The 25,097-nt window shown below is 38.4% G+C and overlaps 1 protein-coding gene across 7 annotated transcripts in view; it reads left to right on the top strand.

Moving 5' to 3' along the window:
- NUBPL (NUBP iron-sulfur cluster assembly factor, mitochondrial) overlaps positions 1–25,097 on the top strand; it is a 347,659-nt gene that overhangs the window by 77,913 nt on the left and 244,649 nt on the right. For 2 of the 7 annotated variants that reach the window (XM_082618594.1, XM_082618596.1), the window contains exons 1-3: positions 17,409–17,555; positions 18,113–18,260; positions 21,753–21,787. In XM_082618594.1, coding sequence (XP_082474720.1) covers positions 17,427–17,555; positions 18,113–18,260; positions 21,753–21,787 — 312 coding nt within the window. In that variant the 5' untranslated portion in view covers positions 17,409–17,426. Of the gene's footprint in view, positions 1–17,408; positions 17,556–18,112; positions 18,261–21,752; positions 21,788–25,097 lie in introns of those variants that run through there. The other 5 variants (XM_082618595.1, XM_082618597.1, XM_082618598.1 and 2 more) reach the window with 3 other exon arrangements.

Here is a 25,097-nt window from a genome sequence, read left to right on the forward strand (position 1 = left end):
GATTTTTTTTCTTCTCTGTAGCATCTCTAAACTATTTTGCCTTGGTTTTTCTCAACATTCTTTTAGGAAAAGTGAAGCTTCACAACTTTGTTCTCTTCAATTCTTATTTTAATTCAATATGAGCTTGGAAGATAAGTCTACAGGTTATTTAGTTTAATCTCTTCATGTTGTATACGAAGTAATAGTTAAATGGTTTGTTCAAGATCACTGGGCTAGTTAGTAGCAGAGTTCTGACAATATTCCAGGCTTTCCAACCTCTCTACTCCACTGATATTTCCACTATGCTTTGCTGTCATAATAGCTAACCAGTGAGTAATTCCTGAGCCCCTATAATGTGCCTAGCATTGGGCTATGTATAGATGATATAAATTATCATCATGATATAGCCCTGATCCTCAAGTACCATAGAGTCCTGTGTAAGACAAGAAACAATTAGAAAACAGTAAAAGGCAATGTATAATAATGTTCCAAGTTGGATCAAATTTTGGATAAAATGCTATAAATGCATATAGAAGTAATACTGTGACTCATTTTAAATAAATCTGGCTGTGTTAGAGCAATATAGAACTGTAATTGAAAGCAGGTTGTACAAGAGAGATCTGAAACAGGCTAGCTGTATAAAATGAATGAAGTAAAATTGCACCTTAAATTCATGCTCTGTTAAGTAAAATGTTAACAGTTGTTAAGAAGGTGAAGATTAATGCTTGATGAAATTATTAGAGAAGGCTTTATGGAAGAAGTAGGGTTTGAGACATAATTACAAGGATTGATGGAATTATAAAGGACGAAGGGGATTATAAACTTATAATTGGGATACAAACACTATTTTAATGAAAAATTGAATACATTATAAATTAAAATGTAATTTTAATGCAGTTCAAGAGAAGGCCATTAAATATCTTTATGGGTTTCTGAAATAAATTCATTTTTTTTTTTTTTTTTTTTTGTGGTACGTGGGCCTCTCACTGTTGTGGCCTCTCCCGTTGTGGAGCACAGGCTCCGGACGCGCAGGCTCAGTGGCCATGGCTCACGGGCCCAGCTGCTCCGCGGCATGTGGGATCTTCCCGGACCGGGGCACGAACCGGTGTCCCCTGCATCGGCAGGCGGACCCTCAACCACTGCGCCCAGGGAAGCCCTGAAATAAATGACCTTTAACTAAAGCTAATGAAGCCTAAATTTATATGAGAAGGTTAAAGGTGGAAAATGCCTACTGAATTAAGCAGTTGAGTAGAAATTTAGGTTTTTTCCTGCAGCGGTGGTGCTATTTTGCCTAGGTGCTTCTTCTATGACAGTTGGTCCAAATGGAATATTGTTTTTTCAAACATATTCCTTAAAGGTAATGAGGGACCTGTATTTCTATCTTGCTTTCAACAATTTGCCCTAAAAAAGAATAAACTAACATCTCTGACTCCATATTTCCTTATCTAGAAATAGGATTAATAATAGCTTCACTGCCAACCTCATGGCAGTTGTGAAACCTGAACAGGATAATGTGTGTAAAAATGGTTTGGAATCTTTCAATATAAGATTCAGGATGCAGGGGTAAGATGGCGGAAGAGTAAGACGCGGAGATCACCTTCCTCCCCACGGATACACCAGAAATACAGCTACACGTGGAACAACTCCTACAGAACACCTACTGAACGCTGGCAGAAGACCCCAGACCTCCCAAAAGGCAAGAAACTCCCCACATACCTGGGTAGGGCAAAGCGGAGAGATCCCCACACAGAGGATCGGTGCCGAGCGGCACTCACCAGCCCGAGAGGCTTGTCTGCTCGCCCGCCGGGGCGCGCAGCGCTGGAAGCTGAGGCTCGGGCTTCGGTCAGAGCGCAGGGAGAGGACTGGGGCTGGCGGCGAGAACTCAGCGTGAAGGGGGCTAATGTGCCACAGCTAGCCGGCAGGGAGTCCGGGAAAACTCTGGAGCTGCCGAAGAGGCAAGAGACTTTTTCTTCCCTCTTGGTTTCCTGGTGCGCGAGGAGAGGGGATTAAGAGCGCTGCTTAAAGGGGCTCCACAGACGGGCGCGAGTCGCGACTGAAAGCGCGGAGCCCAGTGACGGGCGTGGGACGCTGGGGCTGCTGCTGCTGCCGCCGCCAACAAGCCTGTGTGCGAGCGCAGGTCACTGCCCACACCGCCCTTCCGGGAGCCTGTGCAGCCCGCCACTGCCGGGTTCCCGGGATCCAGGGGCGGCTTCCCTGGGAGAACGCACGGCGCGCCTCGGGCTGGTGCAACGTCACGCCGACCTCTGCCGCTGCAGGCTCGCCCCGCACTCCGTGCCCCTCCCTCCCGCCTGGCCTGAGTGAGCAAGAGTCCCCGAAGCGGCTGCTCCTTTAACCCTGTCCTGTCTGAGCGAAGAACAGACGCCCTCCGGCGACCTACACGCAGAGGCGGGGCCAAATCCAAAGCTGAGACCCAGGAGCTGTGAGAACAAAGAAGAGAAAGGGAAACCTCTCCCAGCAGCCTCAGAAGCAGCGGATTAAAGCTCCACAATCAACTTGATGTACCCTGCATCTGTGGAATACATGAATAGACAACACATCATCCCAAATTGAGGAGCCTGGAGTCAGTGCTGTGCCTCTGAGATGGGAGAGCCAACTTCAGGACACTGGTCCACAAGAGACCTCCCAGCTCCACATAATATCAAACGGCAAAAATCTTCCAGAGATCTCCATCTCAACACCAGCACCCAGCTTCACTCAACGACCAGCAAGCTACAGTGCTGGACACCCTATGCCAAACAACTAGCAAGACAGGAACACAACGCCACCCATTAGCAGAGAGGTGGCCTAAAATCATAAAAAGTCCGCAGACACCCCAAAACACACCACCAGACGTGGACCTGCCCACCAGAAAGACAAGATCCAGCCTCATCCACCAGAACACAGGCACTAGTCCCCTCCACCAGGAAGCCTACACAACCCACTAGACCAACCTTAGCCACTGGGGACAGACACCAAAAACAACGGGAACTACGAACCGGCAGCCTGCAAAAAGGAGACCCCAAACACAGTAACATAAGCAAAATGAGAAGACAGAAAAACACACAGCAGGAGAAGGAGCAAGATAAAAACCCACCAGACCTAACAAATGAAGAGGTAATAGGCAGTCTACCTGAAAAAGAATTCAGAATAATGATGGTAAAGATGATCCAAGATTCTATTTCCCAGATCCAAAATCTTGGAAATAGAATAGACAAAATGCAAGAAACAGTTAACAAGGACCTAGAAGAACTAAAGATGAATCAAGCATCGATTAAAAACACAATACATGAAATAAAAAATACTCTAGATGGGATCAATAGCAGAATAACTGAGGCAGAAGAACGGATAAGTGAGGTGGAAGATAAAATAGTGGAAATAACTGCTGCAGAGCAAAATAAAGAAAAAAGAATGAAAAGAACAGAGGACAGTCTCAGAGACCTCTGGGACAACATTAAACGCACCAACATTCGAATTATAGGGGTTCCAGAAGAAGAAGAGAAAAAGAAAGGGACTGAGAAAATATTTGAAGAGATTATAGTTGAAAACTTCCCTAATATGGGAAAGGAAATAGTTAATCAAGTCCAGGAGGCACAGAGAGTCCCATACAGAATAAATCCAAGGAGAAATACGCCAAGACACATATTAATCAAACTGTCAAAAATTAAACACAAAGAAATCATATTAAAAGCAGCAAGGCAAAAACAACAAATAACACACAAGGGAATCCCCATCAGGATAACAGCTGATCTCTCAGCAGAAACTCTACAAGCCAGAAGGGAGTGGCAGGACATACTTAAAGTGATGAAGGAGAAAAACCTGCAACCAAGATTACTCTACCCAGCAAGGATCTCATTCAGATTTGATGGAGAAATTAAAACGTTTACAGACAAGCAAAAGCTGAGAGAGTTCAGCACCACCAAACCAGCTTTACAACAAATGCTAAAGGAACTTCTCTAGGCAAGAAACACAACAGAAGTAAAAGACCTACAATAACGAACCCAAAACAATTAAGAAAATGGGAATAGGAACATACATATCGATAATTACCTTAAATGTAAATGGTCTAAATGCTCCCACCAAAAGACACAGAGTGGCTGAATGGATACAAAAACAAGACCCATCTATATGCTGTCTACAAGAGACCCACTTCAGACCTAGAGACACATACAGACTGAAAGTAAGGGGATGGAAAAAGATATTCCATGCAAATGGAAACCAAAAGAAAGCTGGAGTAGCAATTCTCATATCAGACAAAATAGACTTTAAAATAAGGACTACTAGAAGAGACAAAGAAGGACACTACATAATGATCAAGGGATCGATCCAAGAAGAAGATATAACAATTGTAAATATTTATGCACCCAACATAGGAGCACCTCAATACATAAGGCAAATACTAACAGCCATAAAAGGAGAAATCGACAGTAACACACTCATAGTAGGGGACTTTAACACCCCACTTTCACCAATGGACAGATCATCCAAAATGAAAATAAATAAGGAAACACAAGCTTTAAATGATACATTAAACAAGATGGACTTAATTGATATTTATAGGACATTCCATCCAAAAACAACAGAATACACATTTTTCTCAAGTGCTCATGGAACATTCTCCAGGATAGATCATATCTTGGCTCACAAATCAAGCCTTGGTAAATTTAAGAAAATTGAAATTGTATCAAGTATCTTTTCCGACCACAATGCTATGAGACTAGATATCAATTAGAGGAAAAGAGCTGTAAAAAATACAAACACATGGAGGCTAAACAATACACTACTTAATAACGAAGTGATCACTGAAGAAATCAAAGAGGAAATTAAAAAATACCTAGAAACAAATGACAATGGAGACACGACGACCCAAAACCTATGGGATGCAGCAAAAGCAGTTCTAAGAGGGAAGTTTATAGCAATACAATCCCACCTTAAGAAACAGGAAACATCTCGAATAAACAACCTAACCTTGCACCTAAAGCAATTAGAGAAACAAGAACAAAAACATCCCAAAGTTAGCAGAAGGAAAGAAATCATAAAAATCAGATCAGAAATAAATGAAAAAGAAATGAAGGAAACGATAGCAAAGATCAATAAAACTAAAAGCTGGTTCTTTGAGAAGATAAACAAAATTGATAAACCATTAGCCAGACTCATCAAGAAAAAAAGGGAGAAGACTCAAATCAATAGAATTAGAAATGAAAAAGGAGAAGTAACAACTGACACTGCAGAAATACAAAAAATCATGAGAGATTACTATAAGCAACTCTATGCCAATAAAATGGACAACCTGGAAGAAATGGACAAATTCTTAGAAATGCACAACCTGCCAAGACTGACTCAGGAAGAAATAGAAAATATGAACAGACCAATCACAAGCACTGAAATTGAAACTGTGATAAAAAATCTTCCAACAAACAAAAGCCCAGGACCAGATGGCTTCACAGGCGAATTCTATCAAGCATTTAGAGAAGAGCTAACACCTATCCTTCTGAAACTCTTCCAAAATATAGCAGAGGGAGGAACACTCCCAAACTCATTCTACGAGGCCACCATCACCTTGATACCAAAACCAGGCAAGGATGTCACAAAGAAAGAAAACTACAGGCCAATATCACTGATGAACATAGATGCAAAAATCCTCAACAAAATACTAGCAAACAGAATCCAACAGCACATTAAAAGGATCATACACCATGATCAAGTGGGGTTTATTCCAGGAATGCAAGGATTCTTCAATATACGCAAATCAATCAACGTGATACACCATATTAACAAACTGAAGGAGAAAAACCATATGATCATCTCAATAGATGCAGAGAAAGCTTTCGACAAAATTCAACACCCATTTATGATAAAAACCCTGCAGAAAGTAGGCATAGAGGGAACTTTCCTCAACATAATAAAGGCCATATATGACAAACCCACAGCCAGCATCGTCCTCAATGGTGAAAAACTGAAACCATTTCCACTAAGATCAGGAACTAGACAAGGTTGCCCACTTTCACCACTCTTATTCAACCTAGTTTTGGAAGTTTTAGCCACAGCAATCAGAGAAGAAAAGGAAATAAAAGGAATCCAAATTGGAAAAGAAGAAGTAAAGCTGTCACTGTTTGCAGATGACATGATACTATACATAGAGAATCCTAAAGATGCTACCAGAAAACTGCTAGAGTTAATCAATGAATTTGGTAAAGTTGCAGGATACAAAATTAATGCACAGAAATCTCTGGCATTCCTATATACTGATGATGAAAAATCTGAAAGTGAAATCAAGGAAACACTCCCGTTTACCATTGCAACAAAAAGAATAAAATATCTAGGAATAAACCTACCTAAGGAGACAAAAGACCTGTATGCAGAAAATTATAAGACACTGATGAAAGAAATTAAAGATGATACAAATAGATGGAGAGATATACCATGTTCTTGGATTGGAAGAATCAACATTGTGAAAATGACTCTACTACCCAAAGCAATCTACAGGTTCAATGCAATCCCTATCAAACTACCACTGGCATTTTTCACAGAAGTAGAACAAAAAATTTCACAATTTGTATGGAAACACAAAAGACCCCGAATAGCCAAAGCAATCTTGAGAACGAAAAATGGAGCTGGAGGAATCAGGCTCCCTGACTTCAGACTATACTACAAACCTACAGTAATCAAGACAGTATGGTACTGGCACAAAAACAGAAAGATAGATCAATGGAACAGGATAGAAAGCCCAGAGTTAAACCCACGGACATATGGTCAGCTTATCTTTGATAAAGGAGGCAGGAATGTACAGTGGAGAAAGGACAGTCTCTTCAATAAGTGGTGCTGGGAAAACTGGATAGGGACATGTAAAAGTATGAGATTAGATCATTCCCTAACACCATACACAAAAATAAGCTCAAAATGGATTAAAGACCTAAATGTAAGGCCAGACACTATCAAACTCTTAGAGGAAAACATAGGCAGAACACTCTATGACATAAATCACAGCAAGATCCTTTTTGACCCACCTCCTAGAGAAATGGAAATAAAGACAAAAATAAACACATGGGACCTAATGAAACTTAAAAGCTTTTGCACAGCAAAGGAAACCATAAAGAAGACCAAAAGACAACCCTCAGAATGGGAGAAAATATTTGCAAATGAAGCAACTGACAAAGGATTAATCTCCAAAATTTACAAGCAGCTCATGTGGCTCAATAACAAAAAAACAAACAACCCAATCCAAAAATGGGCAGAAGACCTAAATAGACATTTCTCCACAGAAGATATACAGACTGCCAACAAACACATGAAAGGATGCTCAACATCTTTACTCATTAGAGAAATGCAAATCAAAACTACAATGAGATATCATCTCACACCAGTCAGAATGGCCATCATCAAAAAATCTAGAAACAATAAATGCTGGAGAGGGTGTGGAAAAAAGGGAACACTCTTGCACTGCTGGTGGGAATGTGAATTGGTACAGCCGCTATGGAGAACGGTATGGAGGTTCCTTAAAAAACTACAAATAGACCTACCATGTGACCCAGCAATCCCACTACTGGGCATATACCCTGAGAAAACCATAATTCAAAAAGAGACATGTACCAAAATGTTCATAGCAGCCCTATTTACAATAGCCCGGAGATGGAAACAACCTAAGTGTCCATCATCGGATGAATGGATAAAGAAGATGTGGCACATATATACAATGGAATATTACTCAGCCATAAAAAGAAATGAAATTGAGCTATTTGTAATGAGGTGGATAGACCTAGAGTCTGTCATACAGAGTGAAGTAAGTCAGAAAGAGAAAGACAAATACTGTATGCTAACACATATATATGGAATTTAAGAAAAAAAAATGTCATGAAGAACATAGGGGTAAGACAGGAATAAAGACACAGACCTACTAGAGAATGGACTTGAGGATATGGGGAGGGGGAAGGGTAAGCTGTGACAAAGTGAAAGAGCGGCATGGACATATATACACTACCAAACGTGAGGTAGATAGCTAGTGGGAAGCAGCCGCATAGCACAGGGAGATCAGCTCGGTACTTTGTGACCGCCTGGAGGGGTGGGATAAGGAGGGTGGGAGGGAGACGCAAAAGGGAGGGGATATGGAAACATATGTATATGTGTAACTGATTATATTTGTTATAAAGCAAAAAAATAAAATAAAATTAAAAAAAAAAAAGATTCAGTAAGTAGTAAGAATTTTACAGATTATGGTCTAATGGAGATTCTATGAAGATATTTTTAGAGATAAATACTGCAGAATTCTCTGCAGCATTGACTTGGATTTTTTCCAAAGATTCTAGTAAGCACTATGTATTATATTTTTCCTGGGGTGTAGATAACTATATATGTGTGCAGTATGATTAGTTGAATGCTTCATATGTACTGAATCATCTTTCATAAACTGGGCTGATTTACAACTATGCAGTTAGCTGTTATTTAGAGTGTCACTGGAAAATTGTTTGTGTTACTTTTTATTTATACATTATGTACAAAAAATTGCTTTCTTCATATCTGTACCCACTCTGTAATGACCTATATAAGAAAAGAATCTGAAAAAGAGTGGATATATGTATATGTATAACTGATTCACTTTGCTAAACAGCAGACACTAACACAACATTGTAAATGAACTATACTCCAATAAAAATTAATTAAACAAAAATCCACACACATACAAAAAGAAGTAAGTTCAGTTGTTACTAAGAAAAACAGATCTTGGTTTGTGATGTAAAGAGAGTCTTCAGGGCTTCCCTGGTGGCGCAGTGGTTGAGAGTCCGCCTGCCAATGCAGGGGACATGGGTTCGTGCCCCGGTCCGGGAAGATCCCACATGCCGCGGAGCGGCTGGGCCCGTGAGCCATGGCCACTGAGCTTGCGCATCCGGAGCCTGTGCTCTGCAACGGGAGAGGCCACAACAGTGAAAGGCCCGCGTACCGCAAAAAAAAAAAAAAAAAAAAAAAAAGAGAGTCTTCAATTCACTGCCTCCATGTCCCTATTCTCTAGCATCTGATACTATAATCTCATTTTATGGGGTTTGATAATTAATATTATAAAAATTAATAAATTATCAGTGCTCAAATAACATTTAACTCTTGACAAATGTTCAAAATACACAAAGGACTTGATTTCTTAACAAAATATGCATATTTTTTCATATGGCAAAAAAGAATTGCCCTTTTATGTCAATTATATTTCAATTAAAAAAAAAAGAGGGACTTCCCTGGTGGAGCAGTGGTTAAGAATCTGCCTGCCAATGCAGGGGACACGGGTTTGAGCCCTGGTCTGGGAAGGTCCCACATGCCACGGAGCAACTAAGCCCCTGCACCACAACTACTGAGCCTGCACTCTAGAGCCCGCGAGCCACAACTACTGAAGCCCACACGCCTAGAGCCCGAGCTCCTCAACAAGAGAAGCCACTGCAATGAGAAGCCCATGCACCACAATGAAGAGTGGCCCCCCTCGATGCAACTAGAGAAAGCCCGCATGCAGCAACCAAGGCCCAACACAGACAAAAAAAATAAATAAAAAGAGAATCGCCTATAAGAAACCATACATTGACTATATTCTTATTTTTTTTAATATTTCAATCTTTTCTTTGTTGATTACGCATTTTTTAAAAATTTATTTTGCTTATTTATATATTTATTTGGCTGTGTCGGGTCTTTAGTTGCAGCATGAGGGGTCTTTGTTGAGGCATCCGGGATCTTTCGTTGATGCATGGGCTTCTCTCTAGTTGTGATATGCGTGTTTTTCCTCTCTCTAGTTGTGGTGTGCGGGCTCCAGAGTGCATGGACTCTGTAGTTTGCGGCATGTGGGCTCTCTCATTGAGGTGTGTGAGCTCAGTAGTTGTGGCGGGTGGGCTTAGCTGCCCCAAGGCATGTGGGATCTTAGTTTTCCAACCACGGATCAAACCTGCGTCCCCTGCACTGGGAGGCGGATTCTATACAACTGGACCACCAGTTGACTGTATTCTTATTGAAGTCTGGGTTACTGAGTAGTATTAGTTATCTATTGCTGTGTAACCAATTACCATGAACTTGGTGCCTTAAAACAACACATTTATTATCTCACAGTTTCTGTGGGTCAGAATTCCCAACACAATGTAACAGAGTCCATTGCTTCATGATCTCTCACAAGGCTAAAATCAAGGGGTCAGCCAGGGCTTGAGTCTCATTTGAAAGCTCAACTGGTAAGGATCAACTTCCAGTCTCACGTGGTTGCTGGCAGAATTCAGGTCCTTGCAGGCTGTTTTCCTGAGAACCTCAGTTCTTTGCTGGCTGTCAGCTGTTCCCTTCCACATGGCCTTCTCCATAGGCAGTTTACAACATGGCAGCTTGCTTCATCAGAGCCAGCCAGGAGGTCTCCTAGAAAGCTAGAAGTTACAGTCTTATGTAATGTAATCACAGAAGTGACATCCTATCACCTTTGTTGTATTTTATTGGTTAGAACAAGTTACTGTCCTGCTCACACTCAAGGGGAGGGGATTACACAAGGGTGTGAATGCCAAGAGACAAGGATCATTTTGGCTATCTTAGAGTCTGTTGAAAAAGAACTGATTAATTTGACATATGACATAAGCTACAAAGAGAGATGCCCACTAAGAAATTGTACTCAATTAATTCTATAATCCAGAAGGAATCGGTAGGAATGGCTTAATAGAATTTTCCAGTTAGCAATACAGTATCACAAACAAATAAAGGTAAACTACTAAGCACATTACTTTTTCTTTACTATTCTGCTCTTTCTCCAGTGCTGTCAGCTATGAAATGAGATAGCCTACATCAGACCCTGGAAAAGTGCTAAAGAGTTGTACTTCAGAAAAATGTTAGATGAAAATACAATCATATATATATATATATATATATATATATATATATATATATATATGTTTTAGCAGCAAATGGTATACTTCAGCAGCAAATGGTGTTGATTTTGTTATATTGATAAATGATATCTATTAAAAATGGCATTTTCAACAGCACATGCCAGCATGTTACCCCACAAAAACAGCTCGAGTTAAATAAAATAGTAATTCTTGGATATGATTAGAAATTCACAAAAGAGATTAAGTGTGGCATTAATGTAATAAGGTTGTTGACTTTGAGTACTTGACAAAATTTCACCAAGTAATTAAAAGAGCTCTTTGTATTCTTAACAAGTCAAAACAGCAGCTATTAAACAATTTAGAACAATTATGCACAAAATGAACATTTTCTGTGTAAAAACATCTTTATCTGTGTTGAAGACTAGCAAAGACTGGAAAGCCTAAGATGGGAGAGATTAGTAATTATCAGTTCAGTGTTTGGATTGTTGAGTTATAGTTAGTGGATGGCCTCTATGACTGAGAATAAGTTCCTTAGCCTGGATGGGTGGTCAGGAAAATCCTATTTTGTTTTTATTTTTAAGCTGCAGAAGAAGATGCCATGGAAAATGGACCCAAATACTGCCTGTAAGGTTGGTTGGTATGAACTGGAGCATTTCCAGCAGCTTAAGAGTTGTGTAGAAGGCTGAAGACAAAGATACACTTCATATTTTTAAGTTTGCCAGTCTGTCTTAGAGCACATTGATTTTGTAACCCTTAATGTCGGTATTTCTGCTCTATTGCTCTAAATCAGACTATATTTTGAGACATTAGAGTGATTTGGTAGGAGTTCTTCACTTACATAAAAGGATTGAATAAATTTTGTGCCTGCAAAAATTTATTATGACATATCATGTATAATATCTATGGTTAATAAATCCTAAATAGAAAAGGTCAATAAATGAATTGACGAGATTTGGTACTACAATGCCAAGTAGACTAAGATATTATGTAAGCCACATGATTATAGAGGACATTCTCAAATTGTGGTCACAGCTTAAAACAGACAAAAGTCTACATTATCTCCTTTTTCCTGAGGAAAATAGAACTTCACATTAGCTGAAGTGTAGGTTTGGTATCTTGATGGGGCTCTGCTTTGTCATTGTCCTTGGAATGTTCTCTAAAGTGCACAGGAAAATTTTCTTCTGAGTACAGAATGAAGTAATGTTTTAGCAAAGTCTTGTAGAAATGTATGTCTTCTCATCTCTAGTATGCAATTGAAGGGTAGGAAGGACACGGCTGAAAAATATAGGTTTGGTACTTGGAGAAAATGAAATAAAAAAGCAAAAGCCTGGGAATACTAAGGCCCTGGGTATAACAAGTATTTGCCTGAGGTGACAAATACTTTTCCTAAATTCTGATAGTGTGGCTTCTATTTCAGGATAGGATCTTCTTTGAAGCATTAAAAAGAGACTATATTCAGTTATAACAGGAGCCCTTGACCTTTGTCCAAGGATTCAGTTCAATCTTATAAATCAGAAATTCAAATGTCAAATCACCCATGATTTATCCTGCTTTGGATACTGGCATTTAGAAACCCATCCTGTCTCATTCTAGAGGTGGATTTTTAGTCATTTGGAGGCATATTCCCAGATGCCCATCCAGTCTAAGAGCATACAGGTATCTCCCCCTCTTTTTGAAAGTTCACTTTATGCCACTTTGGTTTTATGAAGGACCTACATAAGAATCTATTTTCACTAAATGAAAGAAATCTGAAGAGGATTTTTGCTTTTATGAAAAAAGGTGAAAAGTGAAAATAGCATTCAGCATTTATTTTACAGCGAGTGGCTATGGAGGCAGTGCCCCCCTGAGCAGCGAGAGTGGCATCCCAAGCTCCTTCTCCGGGAACTACACTCAGCATCTCAGCATCAAGCTACCATAGCTTTGAACTGTGTCTGTGAGCATCTGTGCTTTATGTTGATTTATTTTGTGCATCTGTTAGTAAGATGTGTCCTAAGATGATTGCATCTTTGCCTTACACCATTTCAGCTTACAAAAGGTTTCATAGGAACTCTCTGTACATACATTTGCTTTGTGTAATTTTAAAAAATAAGAATGAGGAACTTTTTTTTTTTTTGTGGTACGCAGGACTCTCACTGTTGAGGCCTCTCCCATTACAGAGCACGGGCTCTGGAGGCGCAGGCTCCACGGCATGTGGGATTTTCCCGGACCGGGACACGAACCCGTGTCCACTATATTGGCAGGCGGACTCTCAACCACTGCGCCACCAGGGAAGCCCAAAGAGCTTCTATGACAGGACTACTTTATGTGAGCTGAGGTACTGAAAGGCCAGCAAAGTCTTCAATATGGGAAAATCCACAAACTTTCTAGACCAGGTTTCCTACAGAGAGACTGGCTCATTGGGAAGCTATTCTCCTAAGCAGAATTACTCTATATTTTAATGTGAACATTTGTATTAGATGTAGATAAAGCCAGTTTCATGCTTAGTCATGAATAGAGAGATTTGGAAACAAATCACACTATGGGGCAAAGTAGGGTCAATGAATGGGGTTGTCATTTAGACAAGTCCATGGATGGGGTGGGGTTTTCTTTTCAGCGAGCCCTTTGAACAGGATGAGAGGTTCAGCTGGGGACAGTCACCTGAAACTGAAGGAACTAGCACTAGTTTTCGAGCTTTATTTAGAATATTCAAGAGACTGGAAACTGTCCACAACACCTTATTCTTCCTTAGTGAGTTGAGCAAAGGAATGAAACACTGAGGCAGTCCTGAGGCTTATGGGCAGGGAATAAGGCAGGCTCCTCATTTGTGGGTATCTGAACTTTCAGTGAGTCCTTGGTCACCTGAGAATATAAATATATACATACATATATGTATATATATATATATATGGATATATATGTATTTTAGGGAGGGTAATCTAGCAGATACAAATACTTCCTTTTTAGAAAACAGTATAAGATATTACCCTACACATAGGAGACATACAAAACAATCCTCTTTGTTTTGATCAGTATTTGTAAAATTCTCTCAGGGTGGTAGAAACTTAATCTTGATAAGTACAGATTCCACCATAGATACCAGGGTTGTGTCTATGTAGTGTCCAGATGTCCACATGGTGATGTGAATTTAATCCTCAAGGTCCTTGTCTATCCATACCAGCATCCATTGTGATGCCACACACTTAACCATGAAGATTGTTGCCAAGTCTTGACCATTTTCTTGACATTAAGCTCTCTTTAAGGATCAGCTTTCTCCCAGCCAGTCCTGTGGCTCTTTGTAGGGGGCAAACCCTATGAAGCTGCCTCAGGCTGTCTGCCTAAACACAACACTCAACCATTTTCATTCTGTGGTCCTGCCACTACACTGAGTTCTTTCTGGGAATGGGGGCATTGATTTTGTTGTTCTTCAATCCCCCAAACTGATTTGGGGCTTTCTTGTTACCTTTCCTCACTGGGGCTGAATCTTGGGGGAGAGGCAGTTAAAGTGTATGGGGTTCCTTCTTAGGAGCTGTAATAGGCACAGATTATTCTCACTTCAAATGAAAGAAATCCTAACCAACAGTGGTTTAAACAAGTAATTATCTCACACAACAAGAGGTCTGGAGACACAGGCCAGGACTGGCATAGCAGCTTCACCATGTAACCAGGAATTCATCTTCCTGCCATACTTCCACTTTGTTACCCTCAGCTATTGGCTTTTGTCATTGTGTTTGTCACCACTGTGCTTGTCATGTCCGAATGGGGAAGGGCTATATGAGGTACAAGGAATTATAAGGGGAAAATCCTCTATAAATGTTACAAAATATATATCACCATGGTTACAAGTACACAGAAACACACCCAAATTAGGCCAAGGTAGAAAGAGAATTTGTTGGATGTAAGTATATCTCATGGACCTAAGGATAGGAAGTACAGCTGAACTTCACTGTGGACTAGAAGCAGGAACTGGAAAGCTGTTATGAATCAGTACAGCTGTTATCCCTTCCTTTTCTGGGCACATGATCTCTTATGGTCTGCTTTATTTTTCTTTCTTGGCATTGGCTTTTTCTGCTTCTCTGTGTACAAAGTAGAAAATGGTCACTTTAGCCTTATCAGTTCAAAGGCAAACTAAGATTGAGTAGCAGCTCTGATGTTTTAAATTCTCTGGGGAAAGAATATGATTGTTCCAATTTTGGTGGTATGTCAATCTTTAATCCAACCAGTAACCATGGAGATGGGGTCAAATGATTTAGCAGGTTCTTAGGAACTAAAGGAGAATACTCTTGAGAAGGGGCCATGGGTGTGTGTGTGTGTGTGTGTGTGTGTGTGTGGCAGTGGTTGTTGGAGAAGAAACAATGGACAGCTCTACTACTCTCTTGATACCTTAATCTGCTGAAGGATAAATCAAATTAACCATTCACTCATTCTACAGACATTGGTCTCACCTGTTCTTCCCCTTATGCTCTCAGAGTGTCAGTACCGCTCATCTAGTTGCCTACATTATAAACTCTGTACAACCCAATAAGCAACACAATAGCTAATATTTATTGAGTATGTGTACTATGTGATAGGCATTCTATGTGCATTATTTTAAATTCAACCACATGACAACTCTACAAATAGGTATTATCTATTTTCTAGATAAGCAAAGTGAAATTTAGAGATGTTAAGTGAAGCTTTCAACATCTCTTTCAGATTATTACAGTAACCTCCTGTCTCCCTGCCTCTGATCTGACCCCTCCTATCCTTTTTCTGCCTGTCAATCATAGTGGTATTTCTAAAACACAAATCTGATCATGCTGCTTTCCTGCTTAAAACCCTTCTATGGTTCCCTCAGGGTAAAGTCCAAATTCCTTTGCATGATGTATAAAGCCTTTCATGATCTGGGTAGCTATCACCCTACCAATCTCTATCCTCATCTCTTTCAGTCTTGCACCTCACAGTCTATCCTCAAGCCACACAGATTATTTGCAGTTCTTAACAATTCATTTCTTACTTCTGCACAACAACCCTGTAGCCATTCTCCCTGCTGACTCCTACACATTACCCACACGCAGGATTAAGCTTAGATGTTACCCTATTCAGCAGTCTTCTCTGATTGAATTCAGTGCTCCTCCTTTATACTTTTGTATCACTCAGTGATTTTCTCCTATACTTATCACACCATACTGTAATTGTTTGTAAACTTATTCTGTCTCTTGCACTGGATTGTAAAGTCATTGAGTGGAAAGATTATGTCAGGTTTAGTATTGAAAACCCTAAGATTAGGGTAGTGCTTGGTGCATAATAGTTGCTCAATAAATATTTGTTAAATGAATGAATCTTTGGTAGAATTCTGGAAGAACTTGAAAAGCTACCTGGAGAGAAAGAGATATTCAATATTTCTTGTTTAGTAAATGGATTATTCTGACAGCTATTTCCCCTTAGCCCTATTTTTTGGCTTATAATTTATAAAAATTGAGCAGATGCAAATTTAAAAATGGATAAAATTAACTGTGAAAACACATCACAAAGTAATAAAATAAAAAAGTGATATAAAACAATAAGTAAGAGTGTTAAACCTAATGTAAGAAGAAGAACGCTGAATGCAGGGACAAAGTTGTGAGATTGGGGGGGGAAAGCAAGGAACTGAAAATTCTTTTCACTGCTTACTAAATTGAATGTACATTGCTGGTAATATTTCATTTAATTCTTACAATAATTCTTTGAGGTTGATATGTTATGCCTGTATTAAAACTAAGGAAATTAAAGATCAGATTAGAGCAAAATAAGCTGAATGATTACACAAGAGACTCTCCACAGATAAGCACATAAAAGAAATGAAAATCAACCTTAGAAAATATTGTGGAGAATATGCAAAGGCAAACCACTCTACACCCTAAATGATTCTTTTGCTGGGTCTGGGCTCCTGTATCAGCTTTCCAGCTTTCTCTCCTAAAGCGATTTCCTTCACTTTCACCTTCTTTGAATGTAGGGATATGTCCTTCCTTTTACCTGGATGAATTCCATCTCCTTTCTCAAGCTTTGTCTCACTTAAGTTGCTTCTTGAGTGAAATTTGCTTCATTAGACCCGCTTTCTGATTTAATTAAACTTTTTCGACCCTAGCAAAGCACCCCGACTTCTCTCTCAGAGAATTATCAGCAACACAGCAGTAAATGTCAACACAAAGCCGACTATTACTGTAGATCACTCAGGGGGAAAAAGAACAAAAGATAAAATCCTTAACAGTGGCAGTGTTTAAGTGACTATATTCTGCGCTGTGAGAACGCCTGGAGTCATATTTAACTTCCACCATTTCCTACTTCTCATCTGGGTCAGTTTTCTAAACTTTCTAAGTCTCAGTTTTTTTACCTATGAAAAGAGGATCCTAGTAAGAGTCTCCTACCTACCTACTCCAGAACTTCTGTGAGGGCCAAATTAGAGGAGGTACGTGAAAATACTTCCCAAACATTTGGTAAAACGCTGTAAAATGGTAAAAACGCTGTACCTGGCTACAGACGAGATCACGACAAGTTGTATTCCTGGGTTGAAGAAACTCAAAGGAGGCTAGTCGTTAAGGAGAGGAAGCCGAGCGTTGCCATGTGACGTCATCACCCAGCGCTTGCCGCGACGGTTTCCGGGTTGGGCTCAAGGCAGCGTTCTGCGTCATGGGGACTTGGCAGCGTTTGCTGCTTTTTGGGGGGGCGTCGCTTCGGGGCTACGGCGGCGCCTGTGTCCCGCTTGGGGGAGGCCGAGTGTTGGTTTGGGGGCGCCAGGTCCGTGGTGCTGCAGAGCAGGTGGAGGCGGGCGGGTCCGAGACGCTGGGGCGCCAGGGCTGCGGGTGCTTTGGAATTGCCTCTTGCCGAGGACTCGCTTCACTGCCTCGTGGGCACCCGCCCCCTTGGCGGCTCAGTGAGACCCCAGTTCTGGATGTCCCCACCCAGGCGGGCCCCCACTGGGACCAGGCCGAGGCTTAGAGGGGCGTAAAATAGATGGTTAGAACATGGATGTGTGACTTGCACTTGTTTTCTTAGTGTTGATTTATTTAGAAAATAGGTTAAAGAGAAGGAAAACACGTGGAGGATTTAACTCTGGAAAGAGGCAGCTTATTTACTTTCCATTTTTAACGTCTGCATATCCTGGCAAATAAATTTCAGTTTAAACAATGTGTCTCTGCAATTGTGATCAATAGCAATAGGTAAATAACACTTAAGGCCTAAATAGTGGAGATGAGCAGAATTAGAGTAGAAAAGCAAGCCCTGTTAATTGCAAGTACCGAATTGTTTTTACTTTTACAGCGTGATAATGGAGATGGCTTGTTTTAAAACTGTTTTTTTTTCTTCTTCTTCTTAAGTTCTCTGGTGCTGAGAGTGAGACCCTAAAACAAAGAAGAACACAAATCATGTCTCGAGGACTTCCAAAGCAGAAACCAATAGACGGTGTTAAACAAGTTATAGTTGTGGCTTCTGGAAAGGGTGGAGTTGGAAAGTCTACTACAGCAGGTATTATAGGATATTAATTCTCATCTTGATTAGGACTTTATGCCAGCTGGCAAGTGCACAATATTAAAATTATAGTTTTGTTCTTAAAAAAGTATTTGTGAAGTTCCTAACAGCTGCTTCCTTAGGATGAGGAGTTGGTAGTGATTGGGAGCTTAGATTTTGGAGGTAGACAAAACTAGATATGTAGCCAGGTCTTTGACTCCTTAACTGAGGAAAAGGTGGTCAGGTTGCCCATCACATCTTCAGTTTACTTAACTGTAAAATGGCAATGATCATAATCTTTTTCATAGGATGGTTATGCAAATTAATTAAACAAGCTAACTACTTAGCCCACTGTCTCATACATAGTAAGTACTCAATATTTGGTTGCTGTTATTATTATTATTAAACATTTAGTAAGTTTAACACTAAATTTATTTCTGTTCTTTGATGTTCTTTTCTAGTCTTTTTCAGTGTACACATAGCTAAGTAGTTGCAATGAGATTGTTTACATTATTGTGGCTTATTTTCATTTAACCATAATATAATTTTCAGCATTTATAAAGTCAACATAGATCTAATATTTGAAAATGTTTTAATTATTTAAAATATCTTTTAAGCTTTGTATCTTTTATATTAATATACTGGAGCAGAGAATTTGTTTTTTGGTGGCTTTTTAAAATTGATTATAGATTTCATTGTGACTGAAATGCTGCTTTCAGAACCCATAAAAGAAGTGCCCCCAGAAATAGAAGAGTTACCATCCAGGACTAATGACCAGGTATTCCCAGATGTTTTCAAAAGAAACTTTTTATTTCTAACAAAAATTTTCAGTGTAATAATGTAAAAAGGTAACTCCCCTCCTTCCAATTCAACTCAACAGAGGCAACTTGTATTATTAATTTGGAGTCATAAAGCTCTCAAGTCTTATTGTTGCCTCATTTAAAATTTTCAGTCATTTTAATAGGAATGGCTTAATTCAGGTCTTATCCAACCTATCTTTTTTGCAGTTGATTTAAAAAAAGTAACCATCCTTATTTCATTTTGTTAATTTTGGCACAGTTCTACACTGTTAAAGATCTTTCATGTATTTATGTATGTATTTTTTTTTTAGCTTTTGACTCAAATTTCTGCATTTTTAAAAAATTGAAGTGTAGCTGATGTACAATATTATATAAGTTTCAGGTGTACAACATAGTGTACAATTTTTAAAGGTTATAGCCCATTTATAGTTATTATAAAATATTGGATATATTCCCTGTGTTGTACAATTTTTCCTTGTAGCTTATTTATTTTATACATAGTAGTTTGTACCTCTTAATTACCTACTCCATCTTGCCCTGCCCCCCTAAGATCTCTAAATTTTTCTTTTTTTCCCTCAGATAGTAAGCTAAAGTAGGGGCATATATGTACCTTAAAATTCCTTAGTTCCATTGAAACTAATGACATTTTCAAATAAAAAGGGCCAGGTACAGAGTTCTGTGACTTTCACTAGAGATCTTGTGTCTTGACTCAAAGCCATATTTGGTAATTCCTAGATGCAGCCGTTTTATAATTGTACAACCAGCTACAAATCCAACTGTATAGTGTTATTAGCTCAGTTTTTTTCCCCATTTTGACCTGAATGTAATTGTGGAAGAGTTTTTCAGCTGTTTTGAAGAAATTAAGATTTACTAAGTATTGCAGTTATGATAGACCCCTAATATACTATTTGATAGATACTATATTATTATTAAAAATAATTAGTTAGTGATTGTTCTTAATGAATTTATGCCATATCCTACACATTTTGGCTTTCTTTCTTAAGGACCTACAATCCACCTATTTGGTATTTTGTTTTTAAAATTTGGAAGCTCTTAGTTTTTGGTTCTAGAATCCACCTCTACTTGTGTTTTGAAAATTCAGAGTACATTTACCTGTATTCAGTGGTGTGAATCCTTTTGCAAGCTCTGTGTTTACTTGGACTGGTTAAAGATGGAAAGTGTTTTCATGATAATAGCTATAAGTTCTTTGGGGTTTGTGCAATATAATTTGTTGGGTCTGTAGGCTAGCACTTGTGTAAAACAAATTGTTCATTGTTTTTGGTTGTAAGATCATCTGTTATCATGGAATGTGACAGCAGTTAGACAGGAAAATATATGAGAAAATGTACAGTGTTTGACACATAAGTGCTTCAGTAAGTGTCCCTTCCTTGCTTTTTTTTCTTTGTTAGCATCATACCACTTGTCCCAAATAATTGGCCTATATTGTTTCATAACAGCTCTATCTGCATACATAAGCCTTAGAAATAGATTGTTTCTATGTAACTCTGTTGGTATTCTGCTTCTTTCCATTATATGTATTTATTCCTGTTCCAAACTATCTCAAAATACTTCCTATTTGAATATGTATGCTGGAGATATTTTGTATTAAAATGATGACATTTGATTAATACAGACATGCTCTGTGATTCTATTGTGTAAATGCAGAAAGACCCTCACATTAAAATGAATTACTCTCTAAAAGTTTCTGCCTAAAAGTTGGATTATGTTTAACCTGAAATTCAGAATTATTTTATAATTTATAAAAATTAATTTGTCAAGTTCCATGCCTTAGGCATAATGCTATAGTACATACAGTATTTGATTTAATTCTCACAACAGTTATGAAATAGGACCTCATTTTATAGAGGAAGAAACAGACTTGGGGTAAAATATTCTACTCAAGACTATAAAACAGAGAGTGGTGAAACTGGGGTTTGAACCAGGTCATCCTTGAAAGTTTATGCTCTTAACTACTTTAAAGGAAACAATATCGGCATCATTTATAACACTGTTCTGTAAGGAATTGTGATCCACAGTATGAGGGTCTATTTATTTATCAGTTTTGGGAATGTGTTACTTTTGGACCTCTTTTTCATCTCAGATGTAGCATATACTTATTGCTGGGCTAAAGGTGGTTTTGGGGACTACTGCTTTCCCCCCTTTATGTCTTTGGGATTCACTAACAATAGGTACTTTTGGGAAAATGTTTCACTGCCTTGCCTTTTACCTTCCTTTCTTCCCTCTGCTCACTGGTCCAACCTTTCATTTACATGGGTATTTGTGAGTTAGATATTTGGAATTCCTGCATTACCAGCATTTATTTTTAAAAAGCAATAGGATCACATCCATTTTTATTTATTAAAAAGTAGGTAATTTTTCTGCAAAATATATTTTTGAAAATAATTGAATGATATATACCATTAACATCATTTAAAAAAAAAACTTGGGTTATTTAAATACAATTGTAACAGATGATAAATGGATTATTTAAAATGATAATTTGGGGGCAGACATCTACTGTTTATGTTGAAATGTTACTTTCTTTTTTGTGTTTTTTACTTTCTGTATTCTCTCCATGTCCTTGTTTTTTATAATGGAGATATATTAAAACTTTATTTGCCTTGGTTATTACATTGAACATATTAAAAGACAAAATGAAATTTAGTAGAAGGAAATTTACTAAATTTAATTACTTTTTTGTTTCTTACAGTGAACCTTGCACTTGCTTTATCAGCGAATGATTCGGTAGGTATTTATTAATAGAAATACTAATTTATTAAAATGTTTTTTAAGGCAATGATTAAGAGCATACTGATGTTTTTCATTTACTCTGTCGGGCATATAGTGTAGCTCTAGTCATTCGCATGTCTTTAAAGAACTCAAAAATCTGCCATAAGTACTGGTTATATTTAATAATGATGATGAACATGGAAGGGGACCACTAGTCAAGGAATTCAGGCAGCCTCTAGAAGCCAAGGAAGTGGCTTTTTCCTTAGAGCCTCCAAAAGGTATGTAATCCTCTCAGCACCTTAATTCTAGCTCATTGAAACCTATTTTGAACTTCTGTGATAATTTCTTACAGTAGGAGTGGGAAACTGATACAGGAAATCAATTTACTTAGTTCTTAAATTTCTGAAGATGTCTTTATTTTGCCTTAATATATGATAGTTTGACTAGATGTAGAATTCCAGGTTTATAATAATTTCCTCTCTGAACCTTGAAAATAATATTGCATTTTCTTCTAGCATGCTAATGAGATGTCTGATGCTAGTCTGATTTATATTGCTTTGTAATAACCTGTGTTTTTCCCTTTAAAGCTTTTAAGAGTTTTCTTTATGTCTTTAAGTTTAGAATAGTCACAAATATGTGTCTGGTTGTTGGCTTTACATTTTTTTACCTGTTTGGAAATTGGCCAAGCAATACAAGGCTTGAGTCTTTTTCAGCTCAGGGAAAATTTCTTCATTGATTACTTTTTGTGATGTGTTTGTTCTTTCTCCAGAAACCTATTAGGTAGATATTGACCCTTCATGCTTGTTAATTTTTCCCTCATGTTTTCCATCTCTTTGTCTTTTGCTCTGTGTTTTGGGAGATGTCTTAGACCATTTTCCACACTGCTATATTGGGTTGTAGTTGTTATTTAGCCCTTCCAATTTTTATTTTTAATTTGGAAATGATATTTTTTCCAGTTTTCCAGAACTGTTTTATTTTCCAATTGCTTTCCACTTAAAAAAAAAAAAAAAGGTTGCACCATTCGTTTGAGTCTCTCTGAGGATGCTAATTAGAATTAATAAAAAATGTTCCTTTTAATGATCTCTATTTACTTAGCATGGTGGTTCTTATAATGTGGTCCTCAGACCAGCAGAATCAGCATCACCTGGGAACTTGTTAAACATACAAAATCTTGAGCCCCAGACCTACTGAATCAGAAACCCTGAAGGTGGAGTCCTACAGCCTGTGTTTTAATCAGCCCTCTAGATGATTTTGATGCATGCTAAAGTTTCAGAACCATGGATGTAGAGTTTTTTAAAACTCTAAATTGTTAATGGCATCCTTTTTTGTTTTCTAGTGTGATTATATTTTTAATTTAGTTTTAAGCTATTTTTTCTCTTGTTTCAATGGGAATTTGGAAGAGAGATATTCATGTATGATTAGGCAACCTTATTGAAATAAAAGCCAATAATATTTATTTTCTTGGCTGCGCCCTGCAGCATGCGGGATCTTAGTTCCCCAACCAGGGATCGAACCATTGACCCCTGGAGTGGAAACTCAGAGTCCTAACCACCGGACTGCAAGGGAAGTCCCGCCAGTAATACTTTTTAAAAAATAGTTTTTATTAGAGTACTTAGTTATCTTGGAGAAGGGACCCCATCTTCCTTAAAGAAGGGAGGAAACAAGGAAAATTCAATGGATGAGAACGTAAATAAATTCATAGGTGTGGGGATCTTTTAATTTGGTTATCATTTCAGCCAAAGCTTTGATTCTTAAGACAATGCGAAGTAACTATATAAGAAGCGATCGAAGGATGAAAAGAATAGTTAAAAAGGGGTTGATTCCTTCATGTTAGATGTTGCTAGTTTTGATGAGATGGTAGCCCAGATTTTTTTTTTCTTTTTTTTTCCCTTTCAGGGAGCAGGGATGGTCAGCTTCATATTTAATGCTTTAGATGTATGACAGGGAAATTGGCAACAAGGAAGGAAAAACAGTGTTTTTCCCTGGGCCAGTTTTTCAGAAAGCATTTTAGTGTCCTTAAGTGTTTTTAAATATGTTTGTAAAATCTACTTTAGGAAGGGCTTAAGTATTCTGTTATCCAGATGAAGGTTTCTTTTTTCATTTCTTGATATTTTGTAGCAAAGTTAGTTTAGAAATTAAAAAGAAGAAAGCCAGGAAATTTGAGCAGCATGCTATGAAACTCAAAGATAATCTGACATAATACAGTGTTTTACAATTGGCTACTGTCTTGTCCTCTTAGTCTATATATACTTAGGAAAGACCACTTTTATACAGCATGTATACTTGATTAATACTGTTTTTGATTTGGGAACAGCATGTTTGGCTTAAACTGTGATCTGCCAGATGACTGCCTGTGTATAGAAAAGAAGATAAATCATTATAAATATATGATTTATATGTATCTGGCATAGTCTTATAATCTGTATTGCCCAACTTAAGATGTTATTAATATTACACTTATTTAGAGGACATGTTTGGTCTTTAGGGAAAACTCAAAGTTCCTCCAAGCCCTTCTCATTGCCTGAGCTGATATATATAGATGGCTTATGTCCAAGGACATTTATTGGGACATGGTACTAGGGTATGTTGCTTTATGGGCTGAAAACCTCCAGTTAGGATGATGTCTTTGGAGCTGATCTAGTGATTCATTCCCATGGAGTCTTAATTCCATGGAGCTTATATTGTAAGAGGGGTCTCTGACCTGCTTACCCTTAGGCCAACTTTTGTTTTTTTACATCTTTGTTGGAGTATAATTGTTTTACAATGTCGTGTTAGTTTCTGCTGTATAACAAAGTGAATCAGCTACATGTATACATATATCCGCATATCCCCTCCTTCTTGAGCCTCCCTCCTACCCTCCCTATACCACCCCTCTAGGTGGTCACAAAGCACCGAGCTGATCTCGCACTAGCTATCTATTGTACATTTGGTAGTGTATATATGTCAGTGCTACACTCTCACTTCATCCCAGCTTCGCCTCCCCCCCCCACCCCACCGCTCTGTCCTCAAGTCCACTCTCTGCATCTGTGTCTTTATTCCTGTCCTGCTCCTAGGTTCATCAGAACCAGTTTTTTTTTTTAAATTCCATGTATATGTGTTAGCATATGGTATCTGTTTTTTTCTTTCTGACTTACTTCACTCTGTATGACAGACTCTAGGTCCATCCACCTCACTACAAATAACTCAATTTCATTTCTTTTTATGGCTGAGTAATATTCCATTGTATATATGTGCCACATCATCTTTATCCATTCATCGGTTGATGGACAATTAGGTTGCTTCCATGTCCTTAGGCCAACTTTGCCAAATTTCTCCTATTTTCCTT

The sequence above is a fragment of the Mesoplodon mirus genome (assembly GCF_964341445.2).
Source record: "Mesoplodon mirus genome assembly, chromosome: 4".
Lineage (NCBI taxonomy): Eukaryota > Metazoa > Chordata > Mammalia > Artiodactyla > Ziphiidae > Mesoplodon > Mesoplodon mirus.